The sequence below is a fragment of the Loxodonta africana genome, chromosome 23 (assembly GCF_030014295.1).
Source record: "Loxodonta africana isolate mLoxAfr1 chromosome 23, mLoxAfr1.hap2, whole genome shotgun sequence".
Classification (NCBI taxonomy): Eukaryota; Metazoa; Chordata; class Mammalia; order Proboscidea; family Elephantidae; genus Loxodonta; species Loxodonta africana.
Genome location: NC_087364.1, coordinates 67,527,509 through 67,542,523, shown reverse-complemented (window position 1 = coordinate 67,542,523; position 15,015 = coordinate 67,527,509). Strand labels below are relative to the sequence as shown.

At 39.1% G+C, this 15,015-nt stretch overlaps 1 protein-coding gene across 7 annotated transcripts in view; it reads right to left on the bottom strand.

Moving 5' to 3' along the window:
• RNF13 (ring finger protein 13) overlaps positions 1-15,015 on the bottom strand; it is a 125,806-nt gene that overhangs the window by 44,481 nt on the left and 66,310 nt on the right. For 5 of the 7 annotated variants that reach the window (XM_064275587.1, XM_023555426.2, XM_003416158.4 and 2 more), the window contains 2 exons: positions 7,332-7,419; positions 67-157 (listed from right to left, as the gene is read on the bottom strand). In XM_064275587.1, coding sequence (XP_064131657.1) covers positions 67-157; positions 7,332-7,419 — 179 coding nt within the window. Of the gene's footprint in view, positions 1-66; positions 158-7,321; positions 7,420-15,015 lie in introns of all 7 variants that reach the window. The other 2 variants (XM_064275588.1, XM_064275590.1) reach the window with 1 other exon arrangement.

Sequence of the window (15,015 nt, the reverse complement as noted above, 5' to 3'; positions counted from 1 at the left end):
ATAATTTTACATGGATATAAAGAAGGATTTTAGCTTACCTGGTTATTTTTTATATTCATTACTTACCCTTTTTCATATGTGAATTCATCTTTCAGGGAATTAGCTGATGACTCCCCAATAAAAACTGATGGTATGTCAATTTTCTTTAACACCTCGACTGTATAAAATAATATAATTGTTCTTAAAAGTCCACACTGGATGTACAATCAATTTAATGTCTTCCAAATGGCAACATACGTAGTGGGAAACAATTATAACCAACATTAACTGTCTACTGGTTCATTTTCCAGATGTCAGGTTTACACTGTTTTCAAAGTGGCTGAGAAACATGCTACCATTTGCACAATAAAAGCTAACATTTCGTGTGCGTGTTTCTCAAATCCCACTTAATTTTCTCAACTTAATTCTGTGAAATTAAGACATGACTTTTATTTTTAACATTTCTATTTAATTTACTCCTCTATGGACATTATAACTTTAATGGTTAGAGAAGGAAGAAAGAAATCTTAGGGTTTTTTTTTTTCCACACATAACTGAATTCCTAAATGAAAAAGTAAAAAAGCTTTTTTTACAAATCCATTCCCAGGAGAGGTGTAAGCCAGAGAGTTTAAGAAAAGCTCGCTTTACAACAGTCTGCAAAATGATACGACTTATCCCCAGCTCATCAGAGTGAAGGGCTGACAGGAGTTGATACGGACATAGGTTAGGGAAGCTGGGTAAATCCCTACTTCCTTTAAACATAGAGTCTATTGTAAGCTCTGTAGTTTTGACCGGTGTCTAAGAAATGCAACTCTTATGCTCACATTCAAAAGCATGATCAAACGTCAATGCGTAAAAAATTTTACAAAAATTAGCCATTACAAATGAGTAAAAATAAACAATCCTCTTCATGTTACTACAGAAAATGCAGCCTTATTATTAGATGTGAGTTAATTCAACAGATTTGGCTTTAAAGAAAAAGTCTGTTTGTTTTCTTTTGTTATTAAAAAAAAAAAAATGCCTGTTCATGATGCATTTTTAAAGAGGGCGAGGGGAACACAAGAAGAAGAAAGCAAAAACAATCATAATCTTTCCCACACAAAGACAAGGGTTTGTGAAATTTTTATAAATAAACAATTCTGTAAGTTTTGGCAACCACATACAGTTATGTTTGTGACGAACACATGCAATCACGACATAATGTTCTATCGCCTCACGCCCCTGTACGCTCAACCCCTCCCCGCAACCTCAGCAACCACCGATCTGTTCTTCTCTCCTAATGAAGACAAGTTTTAAAACCTTGGTATCCTTGGTAGAGAAGGGGTTTTATTTTTCTGTCTAGATTGTTTTAGGTAAATATAAACATTCATCCCTCCTCCCTACTCACCTCCCTTCTTCCTACTCACTCGCTCAGTCACTCACTCATTCACAGTCACACTCACTCACTCTCTCTCACAGTCACTCACTCATTCACAGTCACACTCACTCACTCTCTCTCACAGTCACTCACTCATTCAGTCACTTGTTCGCAGTCACTCACTCATTCACTCACATAGTCATTCACATATAGTCAGTCACTCACAGTCACAGTCACACACTCAGTCACACATTCACTCCGTCATTCCTTCACTCATTCACACACAGTGACTGACAAGGTCAGACAGTCACTCACTCATTCACTCTCTGTCACTCATTCATTCACACTCACTCATTCACTCACTCATTCACTCACATAGTCATTCACATATAGTCAGTCACTCACAATCACAGTCACACACTCAGTCACACATTCACTCTGTCATTCCTTCACTCATTCACACACAGTGACTGACAAGGTCAGACAGTCACTCACTCATTCACTCTCTCACAGTCATTCATTCACACTCACTCATTCACTCACTCATTCACTTACATAGTCATTCACGTAGTCACTCAGCCACTCAGTCACTCACACATTCACTCATTCACTCACACACTCACAGTGACTCACAAGGTCACACACACACTCATTCATTCACTCACTCATTCACTTACATAGTCATTCACATACACTCAGTCACTCACACATTCACTCTCACAGTCATTCATTCACACTCACTCATTCACTTACACACTCATTCACTTACAGTCATTCACGTACAGTCACTCACTCACTCACACACTCACTCACTCACTCACTCCCTCAGAAGTACACCATGCAGGCACCATGAGGGCAGGAACCAAAATGGCTAGTCAAGGAATGTCTGTTTAATCATTATTTTTATATCAGTAGAATAAGTAAAAAACTTATTTTTTATATCAATAGGATCATATAATAACGGAAAAATGTGTAAACTTTTTTTTTCCACCTAATGATACAACTCAGGTATCCTTCTATCCTGTTACACTGTACTTATCATTTTTAACAGCTGCAGAGGCACTGCTGTATGACTATATTTATTTTAAGGAAATATTTTTGACCTTGCTAAGAGATTTTTCTCTATCACATATCAATTTAAATTCCTTTTGATACTTAAAACTTGGAATTATAAACCTTCTGTGAGATATTTTATGCTTTTATGATAATACTTTAATAAACTCAAGGAGGAACCTTTGGCTTGTAATTACTGGCTCACAGTCACTGAAAGTAACATAGCTTCTTTTCGTTATGATACCTAAAGAGATGTAGAAAGTTCCTTACTTTAGTCTGACGTTTAAGAGAAATGGGAAAAAAATGCTACATGCAAATCTGAATTGCCATCTTGGAGATTTTGCAACACTATTTCTCTATGAAAAGCAAACTCAAACATGTTTTCGTACACAAAGTACTTAAAAAAAAAACACTAAATCTTAATTTTGACCAACAAAACAACTTTATTCACTGCCAAACAGTATTATCGTAAGAACATGGCTATTTTATAGGTTAAATCACCAGCCCCAACCTCTCCAGATTCATATACCCAATTGCCTGCTCAATGTTTCCACTTGGCCTAATAGTTGCTTGAAACTTAGCGCTTCTCAAACAGAACTCTCAACGTCTCTATCCTCTCAACTAATTCTACTCCTGGTCTTTCTCATCTCTTAAACAGCGTCACAATTTGCCTGGTTTCTCAGGGTAAACACCTTGGAGTCATCTTTGACTCCTTCCTTTCCTTTACTTCCTACAGCAAATCCTGTCAACTTCAAAACATAGCCATGATCCTACCACTTCTCATTTCAGTCACTGCTAATACCCCAAACCACTGTCACCTCTTGCTGGGCTACCTACAGTCTGTTCTCCAAAGAACAGCCAAAGTAATCATTTTAAAATGTAAGTCAGATCACCTCATGCCTGTTCAAAATCTAATTAGAATAAATTCCAAAGTCCTCATTTGGCCCCTGAGTCCCTCTCTAACCTCATCCTCTATTGCTCTCTCCTTGGCTCAATCCTCTCTGGCCCCTGTGGCTTTCCACCATGCCTTGAAAACACCAAGCCTGCTATACCTTAGGGCCTTAGTACTTGCTGTTCTCTCTGCTTAGAAGACTCCACCTTTAAAAACGTGCATGGCTTAGCCCCTCACTGTAGATTAGGCTCAAATGCTAAGGCCTCACAGAAGCCTTCGCTGACCACCATATCTAACACAGCCACCCTCCACCCCCATCCCTGTCTCTCTACATCCCCTTTGTCTGACGTATTTTTCTTCATAGTACTTATCACTACTTGATTGTAATTGTGTTCATTTCCCCCTCCTACTCTAGAATGTAATCATAATAACAAAAATAATAGCTAAACGATTACTGAATGATTACTAAAAACCATGCAGTACACTCTAGATGCTTTACATGTCTTAATTCACTTAATTCTCACAAAAACTCAATGAGATTCGTACTACTGTTATACCACTTTCCTGGTCTGAAAACTTAGGCATAGAGGTGTTGGGTAAACTACCCAAGGTAACACAGCTGGTAGGTGGTAGAGCCGGAATTCAAACTCTGGCTAATGGTACCCAGAAATCACACCCTGCTGTAGGCACAGTGCCTAAACCGATGCTTCACAGAGAGCTGTCCGAGCTGCCATAGAGTTGGCTCCAACTCATGGTGACCTTACGTCTGACGGAACAAAATGCTGACCGGTCCTGCGCCGCCTTCCTGATTGCTGGTACGCCTGAGTCCACTGTTGTTGTGGCCGTTCTGTCGATTCGTCTCACTGACTTCTTCCCTGGTTTTTACTGGCCCTCTACTTTACCAACCACAATGCCCTCTTCTAGCAACTAGTCCTCCCAGATGACGTGTCCAAAATGAGCAGGTCAAAGTCGTACTGTCCTCGCTTCTAAGAAACATCCTGGCTGTATTTCTTTAAGATTGATCTGTTCATTCTTTTGGCAGTTCATGGTATATTCAATAGTCTTTGCCAACGCCACAGTTGAAACGCGTCAATTCTTCCTTTCTTTTTCTTTATCCAAGTTTCACGGGCTTAAGAGGCGAATGAAAAGACCCCGGCTTGGGTCAGATGCACCTTAGTCGTCAGAGTGACATCTCTGCTTTTTTAAAGTTTAACGAGGTCATTTGCATCAGATTTGCCCAATGCAGCACGCTGATTTTTTTGAGTGCTGCTTCTAAGAGCGTGTATTGTTGATCCAAGTAGAATGAAATCACTGACGACTTTAATTTCTTCTCTATTTACGTGATGTTGTTTATTGGTCCCGCTTTGAGGATGCAGAGTAGGCAGTCAAAAAAATATTTATTGAAGGAAGGAAGCAAAAAAAAAAAAAAAGAGACAGAGAGAGAGGAAAAAGAAAACTTGCCCAGGTTATACGGTTAGGAATTTGCACAGCCTGGACTCAGGCCCGAGGGTTCTCGCTTCCATCTAGGCCCTCCCACTCGGCCATGGCATGGGTTTTTCTCATATACCGTTTCACATACAGCCTTCCAACCTTGTGAAGATCAATAACATTCAAATTATTCACGCTCTTATAGATGAAAATAATGGGCTCAGAAAGGTTAAGTAACTTTCCCAAGGGCACAGGCTAATTCCTGTGTCAACTAGCCTGGAATAAGCCAACATTTCCTGATTTGGAAGCTGGTGTTTTTTCCACCATTCTGCTGCCTCCTGAAGACGACAGGTGTTACTGGCTCACCTAGTTAACCCACCCCGTGTCCTGGCTGACACAGAAACTGATACATTCCTCGTGTGAGGCGTTGGCGGCAAGGGGCTTTTAAAACCTCCTTGTTGCCAGATACGAGAACTTCTCCTGTAGAATAACACTTGCAAGATTCCTTGTAGCTAGGAACTCAGCTTTGGAAAGAAGAAGAGATACATGGTCCTTTGCATAAATTCATGTTTCCCCTTCCCCTACCAAGTAACAGCAAAGATGAAAATGGTGAAATCTTTACTTTGGTCTTGGGATTACATGAAGTGTTTAAACACAAATATCCAGACGCAGGATGGGGCAAAATGTCACAGAAAGTAATCCAAGCAATAAAGTCAATGATCAAAATTCTGAACAATCTTGGAAACATAATAACTAAGTTGGGGTATTTCCATGGCAACAGCAGGATCATGTGCTATGTGCTGTTTTAAAATCAGCACATTCTCCTTGGGATGATTTTCTTAGGACACGTTATCACAATAAGGCTTTATGGTATTCCAAAGGCAGAGCATGAGTTACAGGGAAATAACACTTACAGCTTGCAAAACTTTTACTGAAAACATGTCAAAAGAATAAGTATCAGTATACAAATACCAACTGGTTTGTTCAATGTAAAACACATTTAGTCCCTGAGAAAGTCTTGAAGGTTGGCTAAAGGCAAGACAACTGAGAAAAAGTAACTTGCTCAAAGTTATACAGCTAATACAAGCACAGCCTGAATTTAAATTCGGGACTGTCTAGTTTCCAGAGTATGTGTGCTTTCCATTTTGCCAGTAATGCATACAGGGCATGAAAGTTACTGACACGGGATAATAATTACAAAAAAAAAAAAAAAAAAAAGGAGGAAATAGTTAAAGGAGGAGAAGGAAAATATAATAAATCTGCAGTAACAACCCCCCACTTCTGCTGAGTTGATTTTGACTCACAGCAACCCCCCAGGGTTCCCAAGGCTGTAAATCTCTATGGAACCAGAATGTTACATTTTTCTCCTGTGGAACTGCTGGTGGTTTTGAACCACCGACCTTCTGGTTAGCAGTCAAGTGCTTTAACCACTGTGCCACATTTGGTAAATAAACTGTGTCCATCATCTCTTCTTCCCAAGCAGTGCTTGTCACGTTGCCCCTGAAATGCTAGAACTTCTTAAAAGTATCATGGTTTCTACAATCAATGAAGATTTAATCAACTAGAAGCTTATAATAATAGTTAAAATATGAAGAAATTAATTGAAGAGCTCAGTAAGTTTTAGGTTTATCATAATTTTGCTTAAGATTATTTTAGGAGTAAAGGAAGAATTCTACTCAAATAACAACTACAACGAAAATACTGTTTTAGGGTATAAAAAGACAACTTTTTGGTCGCGGAATGCAAAATGCTTGCTGTTGAGGATGTAGTTATTTAGAGTCTAAATATGTTCCAGTGTACTGTATCAGTCCATAGGTTTATGCCCTTTGCTCCAAGTTCTTCCTTATATATATGAATTAATGGGACTTAATACCGAGAGATATTATGGCTATGTACTAAATGACAAATAAAAATAAGACCTTTGAATCATGAATGTTGACAATAAATCATCTTAGTAACACAAAGGTTTTGATAAAACAAACCCACGATGTCCTGAGTGACAGAAATTAAAGTCAAAGCATACAGCTTGGAAGTAACAGTCTGATTAAAGCCAGTTACTTCACTAAAATTGGCTCCTTTTCCCTACAGGCTAGTATTCAGTGTAGAGTAAGGAAAGATGCTTCCATTTCACATGAAAAACTACGGATGTGCTAACGTATATTAAGTGGCTAACAACCAACTGGTGTAAGGAAGAACACGTACGTGGCTTTGGAAATTCCACAAGAATACAGGAGGGAGTTACTCAGGACAGCCGCATATCCTAAAATGTAATGACGTGAATCTCTACATAAATCGTGAAATCCTTCTGCAGCGTTCTTAACTCAGCATGTTTACATCTATTTAGAGCTTTAGTTTTTCTTTGGTGCTCACCAAAATGTTAACAAGTCTTCTAAAGTAAAAGACATAGGTTAAAAAAAACAAACCTGTTCAGAAAAGAACAAGCTAATTCCACCTTTATTGTGAATAAAATTGTTCCAAGAGAATTAAGAATTGGTAATTATCTTTCCGATATGTAAGAAATTTTGCTTTGTAAACAGAAAATAAAAGAAGGGAAATCCTGCTAATCTTTAGTTTGGAATGATCTGTCAAACAGGAGAGAAGAAAAGTGATACCTGTACTTACTGTCGTTGGATCCCATGCTAATGAGGTCATCAGAGTCAACATTGTGAACTATGGCTGCTTTGAATCCTGCTCTCTGTGCATTTAAAACCTGAAAGTCAGAAAACAGCCATGTCACAAAAGAAGAAAGAACTCTGCCATAAAGTTCCTCAACTTAAGCAAATATAAATCAACAAGCCTATATGCTATAACTAGAACTATACTGTATGCATAAATAGGAATACATCTCAGGTGTGTTCTTGAAACATAATGGGTGTTTTACAATTGCTCTGTATCAAGGACTTCCTTATAGATCTTCTTGACTTCATTCATGGCATTAAGTGAAATCAGAATCAAATGAGAGTAGGAATACAAGCTAAAATAGTTATTTAAAAAAAAAAAAAAGCGATAAATCTGTCTAGCTCCGTCTTGCTGTGATCAGGCTTAGCCGTTACCAGATCTTGGGCACTCAAATCCCACCTCTGCCACTTACCAATGGGATGAACTTAGACAAACTACTTTTCCCCTCCCTCTTTAGTTCTTAGTGTCCTTGTCTGTAAAAGGGGAATAATAACATTGTTCTTCTATGTAAAATAATATTTTTAAATGCTTAATACCATACCTAACACGTAAAAAAGACACAAATAAAAGCCATTCTCATTATTATCTTGGCCATCAATAATCATCTTTAAAATTCCTTCCTAACACTTTGCACAGATCAAAAATACTTCCGGCCAGAAGCTGCTTACACTCTGGTTCTATCTAGCCATTTAGTCTTGCCTAAAAGTAGCCTCCAAAACAGCAATCTTTGCACCATGAGACGATGGGTGAATGCCTGGTGGAATTTTTCACATTAGTGATCTGAAAAGCATCCGATCATGCTATCACACCTTAGTTAAGTTTTAATTTTCTTTTTAAAGTCAATTAGTGCACACAGTCACTGAAACAATACACATTTAACTTGTTTCTCTACAGAAGTATATATATATGAGAGCACAGATGCAATGTGATAGAACACAGAACCGTGGCCTCAGAAATCATAACAAAGAGTCTGAAGTGTAGCTTCACATGTACTCATCGAGTGCATAGAAGTGTTGTATGCTGGGCACAGAACAGGACTCAGAAGCCGATCAGTAACAGTCATTCTCCTGAAGGAGGTCCTAATATTCACGGATATCCGAACAGGCCAGGCACTTTCCCGTCCCCTCTATTTACTCATGCTTATTTTATCAACTCTGCTTGGAATGGGTTTTGTCTTCTGAATGCCCATCAGGCCTTCAAATTCCCTCATCTCCGTGAAGCCTGCCCATCCCCGTGCCCTGTTCCATAAGCTGCCCCCAACCACCCGCATTGACTGCTCCCTGCTTAGGATACTGACCATTTGTTTACATTTTTCTTAAAGCTTTTATATAGTGCCTCATATTCTCCTTATGTGTACATGTGCTATCCCATTTCTAAAACACGCCTTCATGGGGTCTTGAAATCTCCTGTAGTAGCTATGTGTGTACTTTTCTGGCGCGAAGAGACAAACTAATCATCAATTTTGCAACAGGCTTTCTGATCCCCAGATATCTAAGAGCCACCAATATAAATTAGTGGATTTAAAACAATCTGCTAAGTGTGTAACTACGTCGAGCCATTAGATTCTTAAAACCCTACCAAACAACTGCCCCTTTCATTCATCCAAAAAGCAATTGTTTCCACAAACACAATATAAAATTACATCAATATCAAAAGCTGCTGCCTACTAACAAAATTCCTAAAATAGAATGCTTGGGAAATCCTAAAGTGAGAAGAAATTCTGTCAGCAAAAGTGTGAATTCCAAAAAATAAAAACATGTTTTCAAAAATTTAAGAAGTTATGAAGGCTTCCCCCAAGGTTTTTGTTGTTGTTTTTATTGATTTTTAAAACAAGGAGATGAAATTAAATCAAGAAACACATTAACATATGGACCAACGAGCTTATGAACACAAACAAGGAAAATTTATCCGTATTTACAAACTACAAAATTCACGTGTCAGTCAAGTTAAATTACATTTTCAACCAAGCAGCAGCTGGTATTTTTAGGAACACACGAGGCAGAAATAAAACCTAAGTCACTTTGTAAGCATGTGCAAGGTTTCACATTTATAAATACAACCTCAAACACATGGTGTCAGATGGAAGCAAAAAACTAAAAGAAAGACTCATGAATAAAAAAGAATGCACAGTGAACAAACTTGAATTCAAAAACAGCCATCAAAACTGAAAAATGCAGTAAAAAAAAGCCTTTTGAACTGAATTGCCAATCTGTCTTCGTAAGGAGACTGATCAGCACTCTTAGCTCAAATTGGGGTAAATGCACTGAATATTTTATATCTAATCAACAAACTGTTGTCATTAGCTAACATCGAGTCAATTCCGACTCACGGCAACTCCATGTGTGCAGTATAGAACTACCGCTCCATAAGATTTTCAAGGCTCTGACCTTTTGGAAGCAGATCACCAGGCCTGTCTTGGTAAGAAGTGGGTTCGAACCACCAACCTTGTGATTAGCAGTTGAGCGCTTAACTGTTTGCGCCACCCAGGGATCCTTAATCAACAAATTATCCAAACCAGTGGCACCTAACCAAGAGTTTTAAAGAAAGAGGGAATGCACCCTTGTTGGTGTAAATAGCTAGAATGTCAAAAGGCTGCTAATGAAAGAGTCTTTGATAAGACAAGTTCAAAATGAACCCTGAAAATGACACAACACTCCATTTTTCCCCAGACTGTACAAATAGGTAATACTGACACTAACCAAACATGCCTTATAAGAAGAGGCCACTGTGCTGCCCAGCTGATCATAAACAGATACCTTTTAAGGGACACAGAGGCATGAGAAGCAAGGGAAAACTACTGATATAATGTTATAAGAAAGCTCCAGGCCAAAGGTTATATGGATAAAAGAAGCTTCTATGTGCTAGTGCTTTACACATATCACCAATGCGCAAAAAAAAAAAGAAAAGAAAAACTCTACAATGTGGATATTCTTTTTTATATTTTAGAAATGAGGAAAGGAGGGTAAATGAAACTTCCTTAAGGTCACATGTAGGCAGAGCTGGGATTGTAAGGCAACTTTATCTGACTGGATAGAGAAGCCTGGGGTTTCCCAGTGGATTAGGGTGAGGCCTAGGATCCCAAACCTCGTTTAACATTTTACAAATGTCTAAGAAGAGGAACTGATCTGAGAAAGCTTCAAGACTCAAGACAACATTAATCTAAAACACATGGTGAGTAAATTTAACCTATACACAAAACAGAGTACAAGCCAGGAAAAAAAGTGTTAAAGTATTATGGAAGACTTTGTAGAGACTCAGAGGGGAAAAAGTTACGGGTAAAAATACCTATGGCAGATTTTATGGAATTTCATTACACCTTCAAAAGAGGTAATTTGAGTTACCAGTGAAAAGAATTGGGGGAGATTTTTCATATGGTAAGAAGAGAAAAATAACAAGACAAAAGGCAGGATCTTTTGTTATACTAAAAACACAAAACAATACAGGAGGACAGTTCAAGAAGGCAGCTTAGTCAGACACACCATGCCATCCCCCTATAGCAAAGACCTGAGAAACCACATGAAACAGATACAGGCGACAATCTGGGAACAAACAGAAGGGTGAAGAATTAGACTGAACACCACAGGGAAGAAGAAACTGAACGAAAACAGCAAACAAGGAGATTTATGGATAGTAGGTGCCCTGGTGGCACAGTGGTTCAGTGCTACGGCTGCGAACCAAACGGTCGGCAGTTCAAATTCACCAGGTGCTCCCTGGAAACTCTATGGGGCAGTTCTACTCTGTCCTATAGGGTCGCTATGAGTTGGAATCGACTTGACAGCACTGGGTTTGGTTTTTTTTTTTGGTAGGTGCCCTACTAGGTTGCCCAGCAGCATGGCCAACTTGAGACAAAACGAGCAGCATTCTTCGGTAAGTAGCACAGGAAGGCAACTTCATGGAATTCCCAACAGGAGACAGAGGTACTGGTACAGAAACCCGGAGTAAAGCAAGGCGCCATCTGCACCTCTGGCTAATGACAAGCAGGAGATCCTAGTGCCCTCATCCAACGTTCGCCTGGCAGCAACGTCACATATCACACACCCAGCCAGTTTCTGCACGGCGAATGCACATTCAGTGGAACCCCTTGATCCCGTACTGCCTACTGAGATCCAACTCGGGCACGCACAGAGGGCCTATCCTGTCCATTTGGGTAGCACTGCCTCACAGTGGCTATGGAGACATCCTGACCTGACCTCCAGAGGATGCACTAACTGGTAGCAGAAGGACCCCCATGGTCCCAAAAGAGCAATGAAAGGACCCTGACCTCCCAACACCTGTCACCCAACATCAGGGAAAGAACCTGCTCTCATACCGCCACTCTAATCCTGCGAGTGGAGACACACAAACCTAACGATAAAGGACTCACACATGGGTGTGACCCACCAAACTAACTACTGAGAGGAAATCACACCTGGTCAACAGACACTATCAAAGTCATATCAAGACCAGAACCACAAAACAAAAACAATTAAAATAATACAAAGGAAAAACAGACAATCTAAAGAGAAGAAACGAAGCTCCTGATATAGCAAAACGAAACAAAACAAAATCAGGACAAAACAAATACACACACAATCAATCAATAAATATATAAATAAATAAGCACCTTAATGCCTTGGAGACAGCAGATAATAACAAACCCTATGAAGAAATAGGATAAGATGGCTCATCAAGCGAGCAAAGGGACAGAAAACCTTCCTCAGGAAGAAATGGTAATAGAGCTATCTGATAAGGAATTCAAAAGACTCCTATTTAGGTTGGAAACCCTGGTGGTGTAGTGATTAAGAGCTACAGCTGCTAACCAAAAGGTCAGCAGTTCAAATCCACCAGGCACTCCTTAGAAACTCAATGGAGCACTTCTACTCTGTCCTATAGGGTCAGTATGAGTCAGAATTGACTTGATGGCTTTGTTGTTGTTGTTGTTGGGTGCTGTCCAGTCAGTTCTGACTCATAGCGACCCTATGCACAACAGAACGAGACACTGCCCGGTCCTGAGCCATCCTGACCATCGTTGTTATGCTTGAGCTCATTGTTGCAGCCACTGTGTCAATCCACCTCGTTGAAGGTCTTCCTCTTTTCCACTGACCCTGTACTCTGCCAAGCATGATGTCCTTCTCCAGGGACTGAGCCCTCCTGACAATATGTCCAAAGTATCTAAGACACAGTCTCGCCATCCTTGCTTCTAAGGAGCATTCTGGTTGTACTTCTTCCAAGACAGATCTGTTCGTTCTTTTGGTAGTCCATGGTATATTCAATATTCTTCGCCAGCACCACAATTCAAAGGCACCAATTCTTCTTCGGTCTTCCTTATTCATTGTCCAGCTTTCACATGCATATGATGGGACTGAAAATATCATGGCTTGGGTCAGGCGCACCTTAGTTTTCAAGGTGACATCTTTGCTCTTCAACACTTTAAAGAGGTCCTTTGCAGCAGATTTACCCAATGCAATGTGTCTTTTGATTTCTTGATTGCTGCTTCCATGGCTGTTGATTGTGGATCCAAGTAAAATGAAATCCTTGACAACTTCAACCTTTTCTCCGTTTATCATGATGTTGCTCATTGGTCCAGTTGTGAGGATTTTTGTTTTCCTTATGTTGAGGTGTAATCCATACTAAAGGCTGTGGTCTTTGATCCTCATCAGTAAGTGCTTCAAGCCCTCTTCACTTTCATCAAGCAAGACTGTGTCATCTGCATAATGCAGGTTGTTAATGAGTCTTCCTCCAATCCTGATGCCCTGTTCTTCTTCATATAGTCCAGGTTCTTGGATTATTTGTTCAGCATACAGATTGAATAGGTATTGTGAAAGAATAAAACCCTGACGCACACCTTTCCTGACTTTAAACCAATCAGTATCCCCTTGTTCTGTCAGAACAACTGCCTCTTGATCTATATAAAGGTTCCTCATGAGCACAATTAAGTGTTCTGGAATTTGCATTCTTTGCAATGTTATCCATAACTTGTTATGATCCACACAGTCGAACGCTTTTGCATAGCCAATAAAACACAGGTAAACATCCTTCTGGTATTCTCTGCTTTCAGCCAGGATCCATCTGACATCAGCAATGATATCCCTGGTTCCACGTCCTCTTTGGAAACCAGCCTGAATTTCTGGCAGTTCCCTGTCAATATACTGCTGCAGCCATTTCTGAATGATCTTTAGCAAAACTGATGGCAATAGGTTTGGGTTTTTTTTGGTTTTATATTTGGGTTCCTTGAAAAAATCAAGGAAAATACAGGGGCGGGGCGGGGGGGAGAGGGAAACTTAGAAGAACTCAGGAAAACAGTATACAAACGAAATGACAAATTCAACAGACAAAAAAAAAGCATACAAAAACAACTAGAATTTCAGAAGATTAACAATACAATACCAGAAATAGGTAACACAATGGAAGGACACAGAAGTAGAATCGAATCAATGAAGAAAGAGTCAGCAAAATAGAGGACAAATCTCTTGATACTAATTTGTTTGAGGCACAATCAGAAAAAAGAATGAGAAAACTGAAGAAAGCCAAAGAGTTATGTCAGACACCATCAAGAGAAATAATTTATGGGTAATGGGAATTTCAGAAGAGAAGGAGAAAAAAAGTACTGAAAAAATTTTTGAAAATTCATTGGCAGAAAACTTGCCAAATATCATCAAAGACAAGAAGGTTTCCATCCAAGAAGCGCAACGAACTCCACACAGGATAGACCCCAAAAGAAAGTAACCAAGACATATCATAATCAAGCTTTCTAAAATCAAAGACAAAGAAAGAATTGAGAGCAGCTCATGAAAAACGAAATATCACCTAAAAAAAAAAAAATTTTTTTTTTAAAGGGGGCAACAATAAGACTAAGTGCAGATATCTCATCAGAAACCATGCAAGCAAGAAGGCAACGGGATGACATATATAAAATCCTGAAGGAAAAGAATTGCCAACCAACAATCATATACCCAGAAAAATTGTTTCAAAAATGATGGCAAAACTAGGACACTCGTAGATAAGCATAAGTTAAGGGAATTTGTAAAAACCAGATCAGTCTTACAAGAAATATTAAAGGGAGTCCTTTGGACAGAGAACCAACAACATCAGACAACAACCTGAGATAAAGACGTCTACACAACAGTATCACCCAGATACCAACCCAGACAAAGATTTCACAAAAGTAAAATAAAGCTACAGAACTATTACAGGGATCAAGAGCTGCTAAGCTGTAAACAATGACAACTTCAAATCAAAAAGGGGGAATAAATGGTATAGTTATAGAACTTCCATATGGAGAGAAAATCACGGCAATTTCAAGACAAATTTAGGAGGATAAAGATAAAGTTCAGGGTAACTACAAAGAAAGTTAATAAATCTATTCATCAAAATAAAGAAGAAAATCAAAAAGACTCAGTAAACACAAAACAACAACAAATGATAAGAAAAAATCATCAAGAGGAACAAAGAAACCATTGATAACACACACAAAAAAGGTATAACAAAATAGCACAAGTAAATTCATACCTACTGATACCGTACTTCTTTGCAAATAACACGTGCCTTCTCTGTTTGTTTGCTGGCTATGCCCTCCCACCCTCCCCCGTGATGTAGCCTCACAAACACTGGCATACCAATCCTCTTTCACATGTTGAGTTAAAAAAAT